This window comes from Protopterus annectens, chromosome 10.part0 (assembly GCF_019279795.1).
Source record: "Protopterus annectens isolate FY-2018-M chromosome 10.part0, PAN1.0, whole genome shotgun sequence".
NCBI classification, from domain to species: Eukaryota; Metazoa; Chordata; order Ceratodontiformes; family Protopteridae; genus Protopterus; species Protopterus annectens.
In genome coordinates, this window is record NC_056744.1 from 1,471,853,843 (window position 1) to 1,471,877,269 (window position 23,427).

Sequence of the window (23,427 nt, forward strand, 5' to 3'; positions counted from 1 at the left end):
GCTGGACTATAATTATCAGAGACTGAAGTTCTTTCTTGATGCTGGAGTCTTGAGAATTTGTCTTACTGGAACTCATTTCAGACTGATAAACTGACAGGAAAATTTCCAAAGTAATTTCTGACAGGAATATTATTAAGATTTCCTTTCTTTTTTAGATATAGTTCAAGAACTATATAAAACAAACATATTTAGAAAGAAAATTACTTCAAGAATTAATTTTTTAAGTAATTAATTCCTGTCAATGTAATGAAATTGGTGGAGCTGAAGAAATCTGCTGCTATCCTGTGTTCATCCTTGGCCACGCCCCCCTCAGTTACAGATAATTATTCTTTGATGAGGCAATTAATTCTACAAAACCTGTCGCAGAAAAGAAAGGTTGCACCTGGACATCAGAGGGATAAATGCATTCAAAAACAGAAAATTCACAGCAATTTATGCTCATTTACATTTATAAAAAAAAAAACAAACAAAAAAAAAAAAACAGCTGTCAGGATGCCTTACTACGAAGGGGGCTTCTACCCTTAGGATTCAAAAAGCACATGGTGAAGGATCATTTTGACTATTGAATCACTGTGCAAAATATTAATCTACTTTTGCTTGATTTACAGAAGGAATGGAAATTGTTAAATATCCAGTTGCTTCTTTTTTGGGGGGATTTTTACTGCAGTATCTCTTCTGTGTGGGAGCTTTAATTGCAGCATGTTTTCTACATGCTTTGAAACAGTCTTGCAGTAGCATTTTGCTTTCTGAAAACGACTTTGTACTTTTTTTCTGCAGTTTTTACCGTGTAGATCTCACTATCTTTCCACAGCTTGGAGGTTCAAAAGTATATCTATGTGTTGCTTAAACACCAATCTGTGTTACTATACTCAAGATACTGGAAAAACATTAGTAATACTATCACAACAGTTCAGAAACAAGAAGCTGTTAACAATACATTAAAACTAACACCTTTCAAAAACCTAATCTACACACAAATAATTACTAAGAATAACGCATATTCTACCCCAGCTGTCCTTAAAAATTTTGGTTATAAAAAAGAGTCATTGTGCCCTTTTTGCTCCAGAGAGAATGTGGATAGCCTCCATATCTTTTGGAGCTGTAAGAATATCTTTAAGCTCTGGTGTTCCCTAAGAGTGCAACTTGAAAAAAATTGGATACGGAAAAAAACACATTTTCCTGGGAAACAATGATTCTACACATAATCCCTGGTTCAATCAATGGAATTCATAAACATATTTTAGTTACATTATGTGCCCTACTTAAATTCTATATATCTAAAACCTGGGTAAATAACAATAAAATCTCATGGATAAACTTTAAAGACATGCAGTTAAATATATCACCTCCCACAAATTAGCTACAAAAAACGCAAAAAAAGAACATATTTTCAAACATATTGGAACTCTCTTCTAGACACAATCATAGCAAGTAAACAAAATCCATAAACTTAAATACAATTCAGGTGGCACTCGTAAACTTTTATATACCAAACACAATAAGTATATTGCTCAAAAATGACATGCTTCAAGATTAGCATTCAGCAGATGGCATCCAACATTGTAAATAGTGTAACTTGCACATAGTTTAGAGTTTCACAAGCCCTTCCACAAGTAAGGTTATCGTACCTACACAAATCAAGCGACATATAAATGATATACAACAAGCTTTTTATTTCACTTTTTTCACTGAGGAAAGTAACTTTACTTTATTCTGAATTAGGGGTACTGTATCATTTCTGACAGAACCAAGAGTCTTTTTTTCCCGGTACCCCCAGGAATGGTGAAACTATTAGTTTTTAGTTTCAGTAAGTTTTTTATGTGATCATTGTAGACAGTTGTTATTCTCTGTTGTTTTTATGTTGTAATATTTGAATATTTTGGTGGAAAAACAAAAGCAATAAAAAGTATATTGGAAAAAAAAAATCTATGTGTTGCTTAAATAATAATATGCATGTTTTGAAAACTTTCTTCTGTCCTTGTACATAGAATTCTTGAGTCTGCTGTGATGTATACGGTACGATTAGTGATAGTAGGACACATTCTGCTGTTCAGTGTAAAACTGGTAATAGCATTGTACATCCTGCTTTGATGTAGATTGTTCAACTGATGTGGAGTGGTTCATTCTGCTGGGATGCATATCGTATTGCTGTAGGTAGCACAGTACATCCTGCACTGATCTAGATTTTACAACTGATGATGGAGTGGGTAATTCTGCTGGGATGCAGATCATATTGCTGTGGGTAGCACGGTACATCCTGTTGTGCTGTAGAATGCTACATTCTGCTGTGATATACATACTGTAACTGTTAATAACAGTAGAACTTGTTCTACTTTAAACAGTGCGCCTGATAGCAACATGTACATTCTGTATTGCTGAAGGTAATACTGTAGAAAGTACAAGGCACATCCTACTCTGCTTGTTGATCATTACCTAACAAGCTGGTATTCATTAAGGGAGTATTATAAACTGTTTATCTGAATGGGACCATAATAGTTAGGGAATAGCCAAATATGTTGATCAGTTAAACTGTCTATATAGTTTTTGTAATGTACATCTGCAGCTATTCTAAGGATAGGGAACACAGAAGCAAAACTGTATGCAAGAGCAGAGTATTCGTTACAGGTCAGAGTTTGGAGCAGTGTGCCTGAAGTCGTCTTTTCAGAGGTATATATGTCAGTTAACAGTCTGAAGTGGAGAAGCACTGTGAATTTTTATTTTGCTTTTTATGTCAGATGTACTCATTCACTTAATGTAGCAGTGCTAAAAGACACAGTCGTAATATTGTTTATTTCAATGTTGGGACTACTGAAATGTCTCAGATCTCATTTGCAGTTTGTGTCAGGTAGTCAGATTAAGAATGATTATAGAAATCATTAAGAAGAGAATATTCTAATCATTGGAACTCCAGATACATTTTACATGGATGATTTTCTATTATGCACATTTATACAGATACATCAGTTTTACATTAACTTTCACTTCTGGAAGAAATCACAGTTAATCACTTCAATATGAGAAAGTTAGTTTTGGTAATGTCTGCTTTTCTATTTTGACCACTAAGGCTCTGCAGAATCTGATGCACCATCTTTTATCCTGCTTTTCTTGTACTGTTAGTTGGTAATGTGGGGGCCCTGACTGTGATTCAGATGACCTATGTTTGAGTAATGGCCCAACTTTGGAGGAGGCAGCAACAGGGGGGAGGAGGGGTGGCAGGACAATGCCTACTTGCCTTTTTCAGGAGGAGGATGTAGGAATATGCTGGGAAATACACCTACGTTTTTGAACTCCAGCTGAGAGATTGGAGCCAACATGAATAAAAGACTTTCAGCTTTTCCCGGTTAGAGGTCGCCACAGCGGAACTCCAGTCTGCTCATGATTGGCAGTGGACTTTTACGGTGCCGAGTTTCCAGCTCGACGCCCAACCTTTAAGGAAGGCACGCCCATTCACTCTCGCACCTACCTGCATGTCTTTAATGTCACTCGACTGTGGGGAGGACATGCAGACTCCACACAGAAGGTGCTCCAGCTGCGAATCGAATGGGAGACCCTCTTGTTGTGAGGCGACAATGCTAACCACTGCACCACCATGGCTTCAACATGAATGTTGGACATAAAAAGCAAGTATCACTGGAGCTTAGAGTTTCCATTAAGCCCCTTGGGTCAGCACATATGATGGTACAGGTACTGAGTTCCTGTTCACCTTCTCTTATACATCCTTCTGCCTTTTCGTGCCTTGCAAGATGGAGGCTTTGGTGATGGTCCACTAAGAAGGAGATTACACTGACTGAGTGACAGGAGGAGACCTGGAACATAAGAGTAGCACAAAGCAGCAAGGCAGTAAGTTAGCACAGAAAAAAAAAAACATAAATAACTACAGTGGGAAGAAGCTTCCACACCTGTGTGTGTGTGTGTGTAGCAGCTGAAGTAAAGCTTTTCCACAGTGTGGTTGTGACTTTACCACAAATTGACTAAAGCACTGAAACTGATGGCTAAGGCTAAGATTATTTCTCAGGCTGGTTATCGCTTTACCACATGATGATTACAGTACTGAATGTTAGAGCTTAGATTACTTCTCAGGAATTACAAAGCTGTTTGCTCCAGCATTGAGCTATATCATGTCAGCCACTGGCCTGCATTTTTTATTTTCTGTTTTCAGATTTTTGGGCAGTGCAGTGACATTACCATCTTAGAGCGTTCTCATTGTGCACTTTCCTTTTTTTTTTTCTTTCAGGAACCTACGTCATTTGAAGATGTTGCAGTCTTCTTTTCTGAGGAAGAGTGGGGCATCATGAAGGAGTCCGAGAAAGAACTATACAGGGGAGTAATGAAGGCAAATTATGAAACAATGACTTCTCTAGGTAAGAATTCTGTATTTTGAAATATTGTGCAAGAGAGGCTGAATAATTTTCAGAGAAATCAACTTGGAAGCTCCATTTTGTATATTTTTTTTTGAACAGGTGACATTTTGCTTGTTCAGTATTTGTATCCTACAAAGCTGATGTGTGTGATTCACTGTACTTTGAGTACACTGGATCCATTGTTACACTTACCTCATGGGTTTATAGAGTTTGTTAAATACCTTAATACTCTTGTCACTCTATCCATGTTCATGTGTATAATACGTACTCATGATTTTGTGTTCCAAGGCATTCTGCATGAGCTCTGATGTCTGAAGTTATGTATCATTGCTTGCATTTTCTATGATATAGAGAAACTGATTTATGGAGTGAAGCATCAGATTGAAAAAAGTAGCAGATTATGTGATCTCTGCAGCATCCTGTTCTTCTGTTTATAATAACCATTCAGAGTAGGATACTGCTTTTGTGTAGGTGCTGTTGCCTAGATTAACTATTTATTTTTGTTTGCTTGTTGGGTAACTGGGTAGGTAGATTGTACTAGGACCCTTCTCATCCATAACCTAGAAGAAATGGCACAAAGGAAAATACAGACAGTGTAACAAGAGTTATGCTTGCAGTGACATCAGAATGCGACTAACATCTCAAATTCAGTGCATGCCGTAACATTAAGAATTTAACATTGCAAATGAGAGTGCAAGAAGGGTATGTACGAATAGTATTTCCAGAGTTGTAATTTTTTACTGATTGGTTTGGCTGTGTGTCCTCTTTACCCTGAATTTGTCCATTAACAGACTTAAAAAAGAAAAAATGTCATTGGTATTCAGAACTGCCATATAGCTGAACACCTTAAGGGGTCATTTGTATATATCCTATGATCCTCTTTTACAAGAGGTTTTAAGGAATCACACAGTGAAAATTCTAGCTTGGCTGGGATTTTCTTGTAAGATTATTTAAACAAAATATGGGGCCTGGTATTCACTAACACTTTATGCAGCCACTTAAAGAGAGACTGTGTGAGATATTGCCTCTCCATGGCTCTAACAACAGTGTAATCTTGTTATTATCTGGGCTGTGGATGGGGGCAGTATCATACACACAAACCTTTAATCACCAGCACACACCAAGGTTTGTATTCAAGGCAGGGAGCAGTTTGTAAAACTTTCATCCTCTGTTACCATGACTGTGGGCCACATATTATGATAATGTGGGAATCCTTTGCATCAGGTGCTTCCATTGTAGGGCAGAGACTCAGTACAGTTTCACAATGAAGTCCTTTGCTAATAGTTTTTCCTGCCATGCAAGAGGATTTTTTTCTTTTTAATGTAGTGCTGATGTGGTGCTCTTGTCTGGTAGCTGAGCAGCACATCTGTAGGAAAAGAGGATCAGTGCACACTACCTCAACTGTACACATATGGTGTTGGTCCCATAAGGTTGTTCACAAACAACTGAGAAAGCAAATGCTTGACAGGATGACTCACATTTGGTAATAGTACATTTCACAAAAAAGCAGCTCCAATGATGTAGAGGGATTAAGCCCTGACTACAGCCCAGCTAACCCAGGTTCACTTAGCAGCTCTTGAAATTGATGGAGTGGCAGGCAGGAATGAGCATTACTCTCCCTGGGGGGACAGACCTATGAGTGTCAGCTGTGTAAATCTCTGGTGAAGGCTGCAGTTTGTGCTGTTGGAAGGGGTGGTCCAAAGAGGGAAAGGGTGGAGACATTGCTGAACTGCCATGGAGGTGGGGCAAAATGCCACACATCTTTGTGCACTCACCCTTGGACAAATGACAGGGGCCACAGAAGTAATCTGTAGTACCAAAGTCAACAATTCTGAAGATCTGTGCATGTGTGTCATACATAATACCATCAAGGTCACATTATCCATAGTGAAATGGCCAACAGGAGAGAGCAATTAAAACAATTAAAATTCTTGTAAGAAGAAGCATTACTAAAGCTGTGCAAATTGTCAACTTACACTTTTAGAATATGTGAGTATTCCACTGCAGGAAAGTAGAGTTGTACAAGATGAGCTTACTATAATACCAGATATTCAAATGATCACTGCTGTAGTAACCTTAGCTGTATGGGTTATATCCTGCCAAGGATACAGCAGTCAGCCAACATCTCAAGCTTCAGGGCACCTTTCATGCGCCCAAACTGTCAAGCAAGTCAACGTGAGCTGACTAACAGACAAGTTTGGACACAAACTCCTTTAGAGCTTTCCTGCCAGTGGACAGAGGGAGGCTGAGCCCTGAAAGGACAATGCTAGGAATAACAAAACTATAAATGTCCTTAATGTGGCTTAAAAACACACACACACAAAAAAGAAGGGGATTGGAGGGAGGGAGCAGCTAATGCAACAATGATCATTTGAGAATTTGCTGTTAGGGTAAGCTCATCTTACACAACTGTACTGTGTTCTTCATATTGATTACTGCTGCAGTAGCCTTACCTATATGGCTAGATTACCATCGCTAAATATATTTGGGAAGGAAGGAGAAGGGTCCAGGCATCCTTGGAGAATAGCCTTAGCAAAACTTGATCTAGACGAGAAGGAATCAAGCTTATAGTACTTTGTAAAAGTGTGTAGAGAGGACCAAGCAGCAGTTTCTAGAATACTTTAGAATCCAACCCTTTCCAAAAATACAGATGAAACCAAGGCCATGATAGAGTGGGCCTTGACCTTGTTTGGAATAGATTTGTCGTGGTGAGTATAACAAAAGGCCTTAGACAACCATTTGGAAATGGTCCGTTTTGATACAGGTTGTCTCTTCACAAAAAATGAACAATTGATCTGAAGATCTGAAAGGTTTAATTCTGTCAAGATAGTGCCCGAGTCATCTGTAGACATCCAAGATATGGAATATCTTTTCAACTTCATATTTAAGTTCAGGAAAGAAAACCGGGAGATGGATAATTTGGCTTAAAGTAAACTTAGATACCACTTTAGGTATAAAAGAAGGATTATTTCTGAAAGAAACTCTGTCTCTATGGAAAATGAGGAAAGTTGACTCCCTGTAAGAGCTTACAACACAGATACTCTTCTTGCAGAGACCAGATAAATCAGTAAAACTGTCTTCCATGTTAAGAACCTCAAGTTAGTGAGATTAGCTGGTTAAAATGGAGCAAGTGTTAGCTTCTGTAAAACAAAATTAAGATCCCAAGGAGAGGCCACCAGTTTACTTGGAGGCCTCTTATGCAAAATCCCTTTCAAGAATATTTTGTCATGTGACTACCTTGAAAGTGGCAGTTCCATGGGAAGATACACTGAAATGGGTGATAAATGAACCTTGACAGAGGAATAAGAAAGGCCATAGGATAGAAACTCACACAAATAATGTAAAAACAGAGAACATCTAGCTCTGAGTGGGTGGTGGTTATGTGGTTGTCACCATGTAGAAAACCTTTTCCATTTGCTAATATATGTTTTTTTTAGTAGCAGGCTTTCCTGCTTCCATTAGTACCTGCAGCATGTCCTCAGTAAACAGGTGCATAAAACAAATTAAGACCCTGTCATCCAGGCCGTCAGTTGAAGATGATTGATCAGGCATCACAGTTCTTACGTCAGTAGATCCATTCTCTGAGGAAGCTTGTGGTAATTGCCCCTGGCCATTTCTAAAAGAAGGAAGAACCACAGTTCTCAAGCCCAGAAGGGAGTCACCACAATGATCTTGGGGGATTCCTACTGAATATTCAGACGTACACTGGATATTAGTGGAAAGGGTGAAAAGGTATACAGAAACATTCCTGTACAAGGAAAAGAAAAGGCATCTGTCTTCTAGGCCTCCTTGCATGGAGTCTTGGAATAAAAATTTGCCAGTTGATCAGAGAGAAAGCAAATAGGTCTACTTGAGGAATTCCCCACAATTAGATCAAATCTTAGAAGATCCCTGGATCTAATTTCCATTTGTGAGGGTCTGCCCTGTCCTGTTAAGCTCGTCTGTCACACAGATTTGTTCTGATGGAATGTAGGATACCTGTAGAGTGAGACTGTGCTGTGAAGCTATATCCCAAACTAACATGGCCAGTCTGCAGGGGAGATAGGTTCTGGTTCTCCCCTTGCTTGTTGATGAACTACGACTGTGGTATTGTATGTAACCACTTCAAGTGGTCTTAGGGACCAAAGATGGTTTAGAGAGTTAAGTGCCTTGATCAGGGCAAGCATCTGCTTGATATTTATGTGCTTGCATCTGTCCTTGGTGTCCCACATCCCCTTTTCCTATATCCCTCCTGATACCACTCCTCAAGCAAAGTCTGAAGCATCTGTGGTGACTGACTGCTTTGGAGCAGGGAGGGAGAAGGGGAGACCTGGATTTAATGATATATGTTGTCTCCACCAAATTATTTCTCATCTGTCAAACCTCAGTACTGGGATCTGAAAAGATAAAGTGTGTTGATACTGGGACCAAACAGATTTCAGATACCATCATATCTTTCCCATGTGGAGTCTTGCTAGGGGTATCATAAGAATCATAGATGCCATGAGACCCAAAATTCTGAAGTATTCTCTTGCAGTGACCAAAGTATTGGTGCAAAACCTAGAAATAGATTTAGATAGCTATTTTTTTCCTTCGAAGAAACACTGTTTGAACTGAGGTGTCTAGCTGACATCCCAGCAACACAATCCTGTGTGAAAGAGTCATGAAAGACTTTTAAATCAAAACTTGTGCAAGAAATCTCTCTCCCAAGAAGGAGATTCCTGAAATTGTGAAGAAGACTCTGCAAAGTTAAGTTGTATAAATATGGGAAAATGTGTGGATACCCTGTATCCTGCAGTGAGCTGTAACTGGAACCAGGCACTTTGTGAAGACTCTTGGTGCAGTGGATAATCCAAAGCATAATGCAGAGAACTGATAGTGTGATTCAGATACACACAACCTTAAGAAACGCCTGAAGTCTGGATGAATATAGACATGATAATAAGAATCTCTTAAGTCTAGTTTTACCAGGAAACTTGAAAGAGGAAGAAGATGAATTACCACATCGATGGTAGTCTATTGAACACAGAAGGTGTTATAAGAGATTTAGGATCACAGGTTGACAGCAACCTCTCTTTTGACCACCACATTGCCACTGTGATCAGAAAGTCCTTCTATGTGGCACATCTCATTACTAAGGGTTTTGCATCCAAGAAGAAAGACGTCATTGTCTGCCTCTACTCTTCCCTCATTAGGCCAGTCATTGAGTACAATGCCCCATTTGCCATGTACCTCACTAAATACCTGCAACAACTGGAGAGGCTACAAAAGTACCTCACAAAGAGGATCCTAGGCCTTAAACATTTGTCCTATATGAACAAACTAAAAAAAACTACAACTATTCTCCGTCTCATATCGCCTACTTAGAGGCGATCTCTGCTTGACTTACAAAGCCATGTCTGACCCAGCTCTGTTAGAAAGGTTACATCTGAAGAAATCCCAATCCCTTCACACCACACGCTCCAGAGACCTCAACCTCATTACTACAATCGACAGAACATGCTGGAGGGACAGGTTCATAACCTAGAGACTGCCCATGAAGTGGAATAGACTTCCCATACATGTCAAGCAGAGCACCTCACTGGCCCTCTTCAAGAGAAATTTTGATGAGTGGATGGGAAGTAGAAAATTCACCCCAGGGATCACTCCAGTGGTTCTACTGGACAAAGGCACTGGGAACTAAGGTCGGGTGGCACAATGCCAGGGTAATCCTGTGGGCTAGGCTTGGTAAAGGTTCCAGGCCCATTAGCCTAGTACACACTTATGAACCTATGAAGAAGGTAACAGGTTGTGAAGTGACATAATTTTGAATTTGGGCACTATTACAGACAGGTTTAGGAAAGAAAGACCCAGAACTAGTAAAGCATTTTCTTTCTTATTTTTTTATTTGGCACTTTAAAACATCCTTGAATAAAATCCCTTCCCTACTTGGGAAGGAGGAACTGGTTCTCCCACTCCTTGGGACAGCATGTGATGAAGAAGAGGAGGAAACAACAGAGTTTGATCTGCAGGATGAGAAATGACCCCCGGAAAAGAGAAATTTCCTCCCACAGTCTTAGGTAACTCTGTAACCCTGTTATTTTTAGAACCCATTTGCCTGAAACAATCTGTTGCCAAATAGAAAAATGGAAATTCAGACTTTCTGGAAGAGAATAAGGGTAGGTTGGGATGGGTGTTGCAAGGTCTCTTGAATAGTCATTCAAACTTGTTGGACTGTCCTTGGTTTTGGGAAAGTTGAGGCTTCTTTTCTTAACCCTCTTTCCACTTCTTCTTATATGTCCATTTACCTGAATTCTCTTGAGACTTTTTATGTTGTTTTTGCCAAAACTGGATAAAAAAAGAACATCCCTTAAACAATTTGGAAAAGGAGGAATGAAAAATCTTTTGAGATCGCTGAACCAGCTTGCATCTTTCATCACACTTTTTTATCACACCTGCGGCAGAATGCCCAACACTAAATCTTTATATAAGTCAGAATTTCAAATTTCCTTTTTTAAAATCATCTGGATGGTTCTGAAAATGCAGCCAAGCAAATCTCCATAAAACAGTACCAGTGGCCATATCATCATGTACATATTCCAAACAATGAGTAGTGACCTGTAAAATAAAAAAAATAAGTTATTTAAAGCAGTTTTTTCTGCATAAGATGAACTGTAAATAAAACATCCCTTGTACTTTCTCAATATGTCAGAAAAAACTTTAACATATGAGCCTGACAATTTAAAATTCTGAAACTTAAAGTTGCTGAAGTATAGACTTTTTTCCCATACCTATCAATAAAATTTCCCATCCTTATTGGAAAGAGTAGGATTGGAATTAACTAAGTGCTTAGCAGTAGTGGAGTCACCTAATACTATAGCTGCCAAGTCATATTTGGGAACATGTATAAAAATTTAAAGACTGAGGAACATTGTACATCCTATCTGCCTTTTTAGTGATGGCAGACTGACTATCCAGAAGATTGCAGGTAGTAAGACACATCCTGTAAAGCAGACAGGACAGGAGGAATGGGTGTAGGTTCTGGAAAAGCTCCAAAGTATTGCAAAGCATTTAAGAACAATTCTACAGTCTTTAAAAATAATACAAAAAAAACTTCAGTTTAAATAATTATAACAAATTAAACATAACATGAAAACATTGGTTAAGAATACATAACCATGACCACATAGTAAATATTCATGCAGCTAACAAGTATATCAGAAGTGTGTTTTATATATTTATCATATATGATTATATATGTGTGTGTGTGTGTGTGTGTGTGTATGTATGTATATATATATATATATATATATATATATATATATATATATATATATATATATATATATATATATATATATATATATATATATATATATATATATATACACACACACACACACACACACACACGGTTCCCCTTCATATGATCGAATTTCTCTAAACTCGAAAGTCATAAATTTGAAACCAGAATCTTGAATTTAGAGAAACTCGAACATATGAAAGGGACAAAAAAAAAACCACCTTTCAAATGTTTTCGCAGGGGGGCTTCTGCCCCCTGCATCCTCCACCCCCTACTTAAATATACCTACTCTGAGATCACACTATAGTGAAGGAAAGGGAAATCTCTGTACACGTAAGCGCAAAATGGAAGATTTTCCATTCCTCCGCTATAGTGCGGTCATGGAGCGTTCACATTTAAACTGCTAGGGTACAGGGGACCTGGCCCCCTGCAATAAGGTAAGTTAACTTTTTATTTTTTTTAAACCTAAGGCTCCCATTCACAGTTTCGAGTGAATGGAAGTTCGAGATTCTGGTCTCGAGATTATAAATTTCGAGCTTCCATACATTCGATCTTGTGAAGGGGAACCACACACACACACATATGTGTATATATATATATATATATATATATATATATATATATATATATATATATATATATAATATATATATATATATATATATATATATATATATATATATATATATGCAACCCCACCCCTGCATATTATATATAACAACTCCGCGATCTCACTAAAATGATGAAAATGGTAAATTTCCTGATCCTAAGTGTACCACAATCTCCATTCAAAAGCTTTGAGTTTTTCAGAAATTCGATCATACCTTCTCGCCAATATGAATTTTGAGTTTCTGGAAACTCTGTCAACTGATAGTGATCCAGATATATGCATACACACCCACAAGCACAGGCGCGCGTGCGCACACACACACACACACACACACACACACACACACACACACACACACACACATCTATATATATATCTATATATATCACACATATATACAGTGGATATAAAAAATGTACACACCCCTGTTAAAATCCCAGGTTTTTGTGATATAAAAAAATGAGACCACAATAAATCATTTCAAAACTTTTTCCTCCTTTAATGTGACCTATAACCTGTACAGTTCAATTGAAAAACAAACCTGTTAGGGAAAAAAATATAAAAAACATACAATACGCTGGTTGCATAAGTGTGCACACCCTTAAACTAATACTTCGTTGAAGCACTTTTCTATTACAGCATTCAGTCTTTTTGGGTAGGAGTCTATCAGCATGGCACATCTTGACTTTGCAGTTTTTGCCCACTCTTCCTTGCAAAAGCACTCCAAATCCGTAAGATTGCGAGGGCATCTCTTGTGCACAGCCCTCTTCAGGTCATCCCACAGATTTTCTATTGGATTTAGGTATGGACTCTGGCTGGGCCATTCCAAAACTTTAATTTTCTTCTGGTGAAGCCATTCTTTTGTTCATTTGGATATATGCTTGGGGTCATTGTCTAGTTGAAAGGTGAAATTCCTCTTCATCTTCAGCTTTCTAGCAGATGCCTGACGGTTTTGGGCCAAAAGTGACTGCTATTTAGAACTGTTCATAATTCCCTTCACTTTTACTAAAGCCCAGTTCCAGTTGAAGAAAAGCAACCCCAAAGCATGATACTGCCACCATCTGCTTCACTGTGGGGATGGTGTTCTTTTGGTGATGTGAAGTGTTGTGTTTACGCCAAACATACCTATTGGAATTGTGGCCAAAAAGTTCAGCCTTGGTCTCATCAGACCATAACACATTTTCCCACATGCTTTTGGGAGACTTGATGTATTATTTTGCAAATTTTAGCCAGGCCTGGATGTTTTTCTGTGTAAGAAAAGGCTTTTGTCTTGCAACCCTACCCCATAGTCCAGACACATGGACAATATGGGAGATTGTCACATGTAGTACGCAACCAGTACTTACCAGAAATTCCTGCAGCTCCTTCAGCGTTGCTGTAGGTCTCTTGGCAGCCTCCCTGACCAGTTTTCGTCTTGTCTTTTCATCAATTTTGGAGGGATGACCAGTTCTTTGCACTGTCACTGTTGTCCTATATTTTCTCCACTTTTTGATGACTTGACTTCACTGTGTTCCATGGTATATCCAATGCTGTGGAAATGTTTTGTACCCTTCTCCTGACTGATACCTTTCAACAATGAGATCCCTTTGATGCTTTGTAAGCTCTGTACAAACCATGGCTTTAGCTGTAGCAGGCAACTGAAAAAATATCATGAAAATCCTACTAGGACAGCTGTACTTTATTTGGGGTTAATCAGAGTCTCTTTAATTGATGGCAGGTGTGTAGCCAAGAAGACTGACTGCTTTAATTAAATCAAAAGGTTCTTCAACAAAGTATTAGTTTAAGGGTGTGCACACTTATGGAACCAGCATATTGTTATGTTTTTTTATTTTGTTTTCCCTAACAGATTTGTTTGTTTGTTTTTCAACTGAATTGTACAGGTTATAGGTCACATTAAAGGTGGGAAAAGTTTTGAAATTATTTATTGTGGTCTCATTTTTTTACATCACAAAAGCCTGTCATTTTAAAAACTCTGGAAGATCAGACACCAAACTTTGACAATCCAGAAGTACTACTTACTAAACTTAACGTCAACTCCAAAAAACATGCAACCATAATAGGCATCTATGTACCACCAGGAGATAATATCCAAACCTTAGAAAATATATTGTACTGGACCACAAAAAACATTACCTCAGGAAACTATAGTCATGGGTGACTTTAATGTAGACTGGTCAGACTGCAATTCCCATAATCCCAAAATCTGCATTAGTCTACACGGGTTCACCCAACTCATACAAACACCCGGGTCTATATTAGAAGCCCAAAGATCCGTTTGAGCAAATCGGAAAAGAGCGACACATACTGCCCAAATTACGGAAACGGCGAACGTCCAAAACTGCGAAATTTGAAATGTCGAATTGTCATGGTCGGCCCATCTGCGGTATAGCTCCGTAAGGTCAGTGTGTGATAGTTACGGACCTTAGGGTTAGGGTGCGGGTTAAGGTAAGTGCATAGACAGGTAATGTATGTAAGGTTTAGTGTAGGGTTAGAAGTAGGGTTTTGTTAAGTGTATGTGTGTGGATTATTTGTTTTGTTTGAGTTTATCCCTGTAGGGTAAGTGTGCGATAGTTACGGACCTTAGGGTTAGGGTGCAGGTTAAGGTAAGTGCATAGATAGTAATGTATGTAATGTTTAGTGTAGGGTTAGAAGTAGGGTTTGGTTAGTGTATGTATGTGTTTTATTTATTATGTTTGGGTACATAATATGCAGTGCGCTGTGGGGTTGGCCGACTATGATGATTCGAGATTTTAAATTTCGCGGTTTAGGGGATTCATCGTATTTGTGGTTCGAGCTATATGTGTCGCTGTTGTGGTATTCGCTCAAACGGGTTTTCGGTTTTATAATATAGACCCCAAATACCCACTAAGATAAATAAACCAGCCAATAAACACTCCACTGACAATCTTAACCAATAGAACTGCCCTGTCTTCGCATGCTGGCTGTCTGCCAGACAGCCTTAGCGACTATTTCCCAACCTATCTACTTAGACAATGTACTAACCCAATAAAACAAACTATGTATCAACAAATAAGAAACAAAAAATATCTTAGCCCGCGTGACCTTATAAACATCCTGAAATGCTGTAACTGGTCACCACTTAAGCTACTTCCCCTTTTTGAAGAAGCAGTAGATTATTTTAATACTACCTTTCTGACCATCCTAAACACACAAGCCCCTACCAGAACCATTCGAGTTAAAGCTAACTATGCCCCATGGCTAAACAAAGAAACTAGGTCGCTACTAAAAATTAGAGACAAGGCCTAGACAAACTGGTACAAAACTAGATCCCAATATGCATTACAATCCTACAGGGAACTCAGAAATAAAACAAAGAGGCTAAGTAAACTAGACAAAATAAATTATTATTCCAATAGTCAAACTAAGCACCACAATAGCGCCCCAATATTCTGGACTATAAACAGGATACTGCAGCCAGGCAAAGTCAGCCCCCCCCCCTCTACTAATAATAACATAGAAAATATTGCTACCCAGTTTAACAAATACTTTACAGAAACTATCCAATAATCAAACACCTCCTCCTATCACAAGTACTACTATGTCACCCAGTAACATGGCCACCTACTCTCTGAAATCTGTTTCTACTGAAACAGTCAAAAAACACCTAAAGAAATTAAAACCAACTACACTAGCTGCAGACCACCTACCTACTGACTTCCTAAAGCTAGCTGCTGAGGGTGTTGCGTACCCAGTAGCTGTTCTTATCAATAGATCCATAGCTGAAAACCTATTTCCTTCCATCTGAAAAACCTCTGACATCATACCACTTCATAAAGGTGGCACATCAACGGAGCTATCTATCACCCAATCTCAATCTTATCACCTCTTTTTAAAATACTTGAGAAAATTGTTCACAAGCAAATTACAGATTACCTGCATACTAACAAACTACTAACCAATACTCAGCATGGTTTTTGACCATATCACAGTACTACCACCGCTTTAGTGTCATTCACGAATACTATAAGCCAACATAGACACAACAACAAGTTTGTATCGCCTGTCTTCCTAGACCTATCCAAAGCCTTTGATTTGGTCTCATATAATAAACTACTAAACGTCCTCGCAGAATTAAACTTATGCCAGTCTGCCCTTGCCTATTACCTAACTGAGCGCCAGCAAGTAGTATGCTGGAATCAAACACTCTCACCACTCACAGTGACCCTAGGAGTTCCACAAGGCTCTATACTAGGACCCCCTACTCTTATTATTATTTACAGACAACCTCCATACCTCACCCCCACAAGCCTCCTACATCCAATATGCAGACGACTCCATAGTCATATGCCGCTACCAACTTACAGGAACTTCAAACACAAATTAAGCAATCTTTCCTAGCAGTAGAAAAATAGCTAACAAATTCCCAATTAATTCTGAATCCCCCCAAAAAAACCTCATGATATTCCATCCCACTAGAACAATTGTAACCATAACCACATATAACATTGTTTCATTAAATAACACCATCAACTCTCACCACTCACAGTGACCCTAGGAGTTCCACAAGGCTCTATACTAGGACCCCCTACTCTTATTATTATTTACAGACAACCTCCATACCTCACCCCCACAAGCCTCCTACATCCAATATGCAGACGACTCCATAGTCATATGCCGCTACCAACTTACAGGAACTTCAAACACAAATTAAGCAATCTTTCCTAGCAGTAGAAAAATGGCTAACAAATTCCCAATTAATTCTGAATCCCCCAAAAAAAACCTCATGATATTCCATCCCACTAGAACAATTGTAACCATAACCACATATAACATTGTTTCATTAAATAACACCATCAACTCCCCATCACATCACACTAAACTTCTAGGAGTCGAAGTAGATTGCAACATGCGTTTTGACATCCACACATCCCAGACAGTAAAAAAAGGTACATAAAAAAGTTGGAATGCTGTATAGGAATAAACACTTCTTCACAGATAAGGCTAAAGCTACTATTGCCCAAACCTACCTGATCTCTACACTGATCTATGCATCACCCATTCTCCTAAACCTAAGAAAATCTGAATTGGCAAAATTAGAAACCTGTTGCAATAAAATTGCCGGATATGTCACAGACTCGCCATTTAGATCACACCACTGTATAGCACTCAGACAACTCAACTGGCTCGAACACCTCCAACTCCTTCTCTTTAACCAGCTAACTACAGCCCATAAAATCTTCTACAGTCCTGAAAAAAAAAGTGCCCTGAAACAAATATTACTACCATATTCCACTGCCAGAACTCTACTGTTCACCAACAAATCCCTCATTAAAACCAATACACCCAAAAACCTAGCTGGAAAATCTCTCTCTTCAAACTACATGGGCAAAATTTGGAATGGACTACCACAGGACATTATATCCACCCCTACTATCTAGCAAGTGGCTGTCGTTCTGCTCCTGACTAATCTATCTTCTACAGAAAATATGACTACCTCTACCTTAGTTAGTACTAACACTAAGCATGCTGTCCTTTTCCTGACTTCAAATAGCAAAGCTATCAACTTTCAGGCATCACGTCTTACTATTCGGGAGACTTACTTATGCCTCATCCTTACATAATACAATAACCTATGATATGGGAATACTATTTAACCTCACTATGAACCACAGGTATTCTGATAAGCTAATTGTCTGTGTATATACAAAGCTACCTTAAAAGGACTGTAAACATTGCATCTTCTTTACCTCTATTAATATGTATGCATCCTGTATTAACTATATTGTATCTTCTTTATGTATTTTAAAATGTATGCATCCTGTCTTTTCTGTGTCTGTCTTATATTTTGTCTGCGTTGTACTTAATCCAATTATATTAAGTAGAGTTTTTCTCCCTGAGCCCCTCCTGAAAAGGAAGTGCCCAGTCGAACTTTCCCAGTAAACAAATGTAAAATAAATATACACACACACACACACACACACACACACACACACACACACACACACACACACACACACACACACACACACACACACACACTCTCACACTCTCACACACACACACACACACACACACACACACACACACACACACACACACACACACACACACACACACACACACATATCTCAAAACAGGGCACAGGCTCAACATACATAAAACTTATCAGATTTGAGTGAACTTGGTACAAGTACGTATCACTACCAAGGTCTGTTCTTTGTTCTACAGTCTTAGAACAAATAGAATGTAACAACATATGACACATACGTGCATTGTGAAGAAGTTGTGTGTAACCAACCAGAACTGTAATGACCATTCCTTTTGGCAAGAGTACTATGTTAGTTAAGAGCTGCTGAGAGAGGCTGTAAAGCTGTTTTGCAGCAAGAACTGTCAAAAAAGGAAGATCGGATATCTAATGTAAATAGCCTTGTTAAATGTCCTGCGTATATGAAGGTAAATTAAGAAATCAGACAAATATTCTGACTGTTTCTGAGATGAACATGACAATACACATTAAAAAGTTGAATTTATTCGTGTATACAAATGTTTGATTCTGGTGTAAAACATTTATGGTATGTTGTTAAGTTTCATATGATAAGCGTGATAGATTGCATGCTACCTCATAAACTTTGTTTACGAGCATTATGTCAAATGCACAGCATGTTGATTGCTGTTTTTTTGCTGTCCTGAGAGCTGTTTTTTTTGGAAATGTATGTTTAGTAACAGTAAGGGAGGGTGAGTGTGTGTATGCAAATGTTCTTGGTTAAGGTTAGAGTAAGTGTAGGGGAGGAGATATATTTTAAGTTATGCTTGTGTGGGGTTGTGTGTGAAATGTGTCCATGTGTCTTATTCAGTGATGCTGTTAGGGATAGGGTTTTAACAGTGTATTGTTTAGAGAAAGGGGTGGGGTTAGGTATAAGGTTAAGGTCAGCACATATGAGTAAAGTGATGCAGGGAGGCAAAATCCTAGCCCTACACATTACATTGCATTGGTAAAAGCTTTTTCCCCTAACATCACTGCTCAGAGTTTGTCTGAAAGTTTGTGGTCTGTTTTTTTGTTTTTGCCAGTCGAAAAGGAAAATATTTATTTTGTTTTGTTTTAGAACTTTTGATTTTGGGTAAGTGTGCTGTTAATGTGCATGCATTTTAATGTATATATAGGTATTTGTGCATGACAACATTTCCTTAAACACACACACACACACACACACATATTTATATACCCCTTATAATTTTTTTTTAATTTTGAAAGATGGTAATTTTAGGTAGATATGCTTTTGATAGGTTCATAGGTTCATAGATTAGTACTAAGCTAACTGCCCTTGTGAGCCATTTTAAGCCTAGCCAATTATCCCTTGTGAGACTCAAACCCTGCACCTTGTGTTTGTAAGGCAAACACCTTAACCAGTCGGCCACCCTCCCACTAAGCTGACTGCACTGATTTGCATGTCATGTGTAGAAAGTTTGTTTGCATATACCATTCAGTTATGCTGCACTTTAGTGTTGTTTCGTTTGTTATCTCTTCTGAGGGTACAATGCACATCGTTATACTTATGACAAATGAAACATTGTCTTCTTTTGGCCATTCAGGCTCTATACTGTACGCCTCCTGCTTCTTACAAAAGAAGCATTGCCCGCTTATACGTATAGGGTATGCACTTGTATATTTAAATATATGTGGGGTGTGTGCATTTTTATATGTGTTTCTATATGTTTTGTGTGTATTACTTTGTGCATACATGAAATTATATGTATATTATATGTGGGTAAGTGTGTATGTGTACATATATATATATGCAGATACAGATATACGTGTGAGCAAGTGCACAAGTAAACACACACACACACACACTCTTAAGTCAGCAGTCAGATAACACATCAATCATTCCCTTAAATTGTGTTTAGTTTTTGCTGTAAAGTCTTGCATCTTTTTATTTCATTTTGCTTACTCACCATAGTTATCAAATGGTATTGTAAATTATTTCTACATTCTAAATTATCTACAAATGTTGAAGTGTTTATTATATTTCATATCCTCTCAACTTTGATATGGTTTTGACATCTGTTTCTCGAAGACTTATTTCTGAGCAAGATCATCTTCTGAAGTTTGATTTTTGTTGGTGGATATAGGGGATTATGATTGGGTCTCTGATCATAACCTGCTTATTATGTGTTCAAGACACAGATGCCAAGAAATTAACATACACTACATTAAACTAACACTACAACCTGTGAGAGATGCACTTACATAGCCAAACTGGAAGCAAAGCTCTCTCCACCCAAGACTGTGCTAGACAGTCAAGAGGAGAAGGTTTACACCCGCACTACACCTCAAGAAACACATAGCCCTTCTAAACTCACACTACCAACACCCACTGACAGCAACATTAAATCCACATATGCTGAGGCCCTTAACTGTAACCTGCCCAAGCAACAAGGACCTCCGAAGCTGAAACGCAAACAAACACCAATCACAACCAAAGTTTCACATAGCTCACAACACCAATGTGCCACCCAGCAACAGCCCCTAAGGCAAGACAACGTACCTAACACTTTAGTCATACGTGACTCTATAGTCAGGCACACTGATATCCCACTCACCAGTTAGTCATACGTGACTCTATAGTCAGGCACATTGATATCCCACTCACCAGGCTGAACAAGGAGAAAATTACAGTCAGCTGCCTGTCAGGTGCCAGGATCCGCCGCATAACGCATGCACTCAAGTCACTCCACAACAAGTACAAATATGACTCTGTCATTGTCTATGTTGGAGTGAACGATTTGAGGCGTACCTCCCTGGACTACATGAAAAGAGACATGGAAGACCTCTCGGATCATGTGGTCCAGGCAGGTATGACCCTAGCCCTGAGTAGCATCCTGTCTTCGCCCAGAATGATACCACAATATAAGGACAAAATGATTGACTTCAACAATTGGCTAAGCTCCTGGTGTCATTCAAAGGGCATCCAGTATCTGTCAGCCTGGGACGACATGATCGACAGACCACAATACTTTGCCAGAGATGGTCTGCACCTGTCGCCCCTGGGATTCAGGTTACTGGCTAAGGCTCTTGCCACCCCTATTGTGCCTTTTTTAGGCAAAGTTCAAAGGGCAAAACCACCACCATAACAGGTACAAGCATGCAAAATCTGAAGGTAATGCTTCTCAATGCTAGAAGTCTAAACCTCAAAATGCACACTCTCGAGGTACTCCTAAAAATGGAGAACATCGATATCTGTGCAGTAACTGAGACCTGGTTCAAGGCTCCAGAGAACACCCCTGCAATACCAGGCTACAACTCTTACCACAATTTTTGGCCACCAAACCAGGATCAAAACACTATAGGTGGAGGAGTGTCCATATTCACCAAGGATATTCACACCACCAGGCTAGTTGCTCAACAAAATGCATCTGAAATTCTCCAGGTGCAACTAACACTAGGTAAGACTGCAATCCAAATTGTAGCCTGCTACAGATCCCCCACCATGCCCCAAGGTTTTCACTACACCTTTCTAAACATACTGGAAAATATTAAGATACAACAAAACACCCTAATACTGGGTGATTTCAACTACCCTGCCATTAATTGGGAAAACTACTCGTGTACCAACACCTTTGTCCAATGGCTCTTGGAATTCATAAATTCCAATGCCCTGGATCAACTAATCCATAGTCCCACCAGGGGCCCCAATATCCTAGATCTGGTAATTACCAACATGAGAAATCAATGCTCCACACCTATGGTCACCTCTCGTTGGTCATGTCAGACCATAAGCTAATCACTCTTAACATCCACATCTCACCCCCACTCCCCAGTAAGGAAACCTCCATAAAAAACTTCTCCAAAGCCAACTTCATGGTACTCAAGTCAGAAGTGACAAACTTCATGACACCGATGCAGACGGGAACTGAAAGTTCGACTGTTGAGTCCTACATTAGGGCACTGTACAAGCACATCTACTCATGCATGAATCGTGCAATCCCAAATAGAACCAAGATGCTCTCCTCCAAAAAAAAGGAAGCCAGTCTGGTGGTCCCCTGCCATAAACAAACTTTACAACAAAAGGAAGAAACTGTTGCAGAAAAGAGGAAAATCCCATGATGCAAAAAATTCCCCTTACCAGCCTCAGTAAGAAGCTGAGATTCCTCATAAAATCCTCCAAAGCTAGTTACGAAAATAAAATTGCCAAAGATTCCAAAGACAACCACAAGGCATTCTATAACTATGTCAAGAATCTAAATGGCAATGCTCAGATCTGCTCTGAGCTACAACAGAATGGCATTAAATATACTGATCCCAAGGATATTACCAATATCCTGGCAGATCGATTCAGTGCCAACTTCACCCCCCTCTCACCCTCTAAACTGTTCATCTCAATATCGAAGGATTGCCAAATTCCGGTAATAACGGCTACACTGGTAAAAAACGCACTCTCCAAAGTTAAGAATACAGCATCCATGAGACCAGATGACTTCCCGGGCTGTGTACTACATGAACTACAAAATGAACTGGCACCTCACCTAAGTGTCATGTTTAATGATACCCTCACCATAGGCTTCATGCCCACTGAGTGGTGCACAGCTACAGTTATCCCACTCCACAAGAGGGAATCCACCTTGGATCCCGGGAACTACTGCCCCATCAGTCTGACGAGTCTGATCTGCAAGGCCATGGAATGTATTATCATGGAACTTATAAACAAAGACATTGGCAGCCTTAAAACACTGGACCCCACCTAGTTTGGGTTCATGAAGGGCCGATCTTGTCTCCTGAACCTGATTGACTTCTTTGAATCAGTCTCCAGAGCCGTGGACGAGGGTAAGGCAGTCCACACAGCCTATCTGGACCTCACCAAGGCCTTTGACACCATCCCCCACTCTGGAATCATAGATAAACTTACTAAGCTGGGCATTAATCCCTACATCACTCGATGGGTTGCCAACTGGCTTACTGACAGAACCCACACTGTAAAAGTAGCTGACTCCAAATCCAGCTCCAGACAAGTGGAGTACCTTAGGGTTTAGTCCTGGGACTGCTGTTGTTTGGCATCTCCTTCTCTGAAGTACATGCCAACACTAAGGGACTCTGGCTAACAAAGTTCACAGATGACTGCAATCTGGGAGTCATTATTGAATCCCCAGATGGTGTGGATACTCTACAAAAGGGCCTTACAGAAACAGATGCTTGGTGCCAGAGCCATGGGCTCAAGCTCAGTGCCAAGGAATGTATA

General features: G+C 39.2%; 1 protein-coding gene across 1 annotated transcript in view; it reads left to right on the plus strand.

Annotated features, from left to right (window-relative positions):
• LOC122813659 (zinc finger protein 850-like) overlaps positions 1–23,427 on the plus strand; it is a 310,753-nt gene that overhangs the window by 267,018 nt on the left and 20,308 nt on the right. Inside the window, exon 3 of the mRNA XM_044086097.1 lies at positions 4,235–4,361. Within this exon, the coding sequence (XP_043942032.1) occupies positions 4,235–4,361 (127 nt within the window). The remainder of the gene's footprint in view (positions 1–4,234; positions 4,362–23,427) is intronic.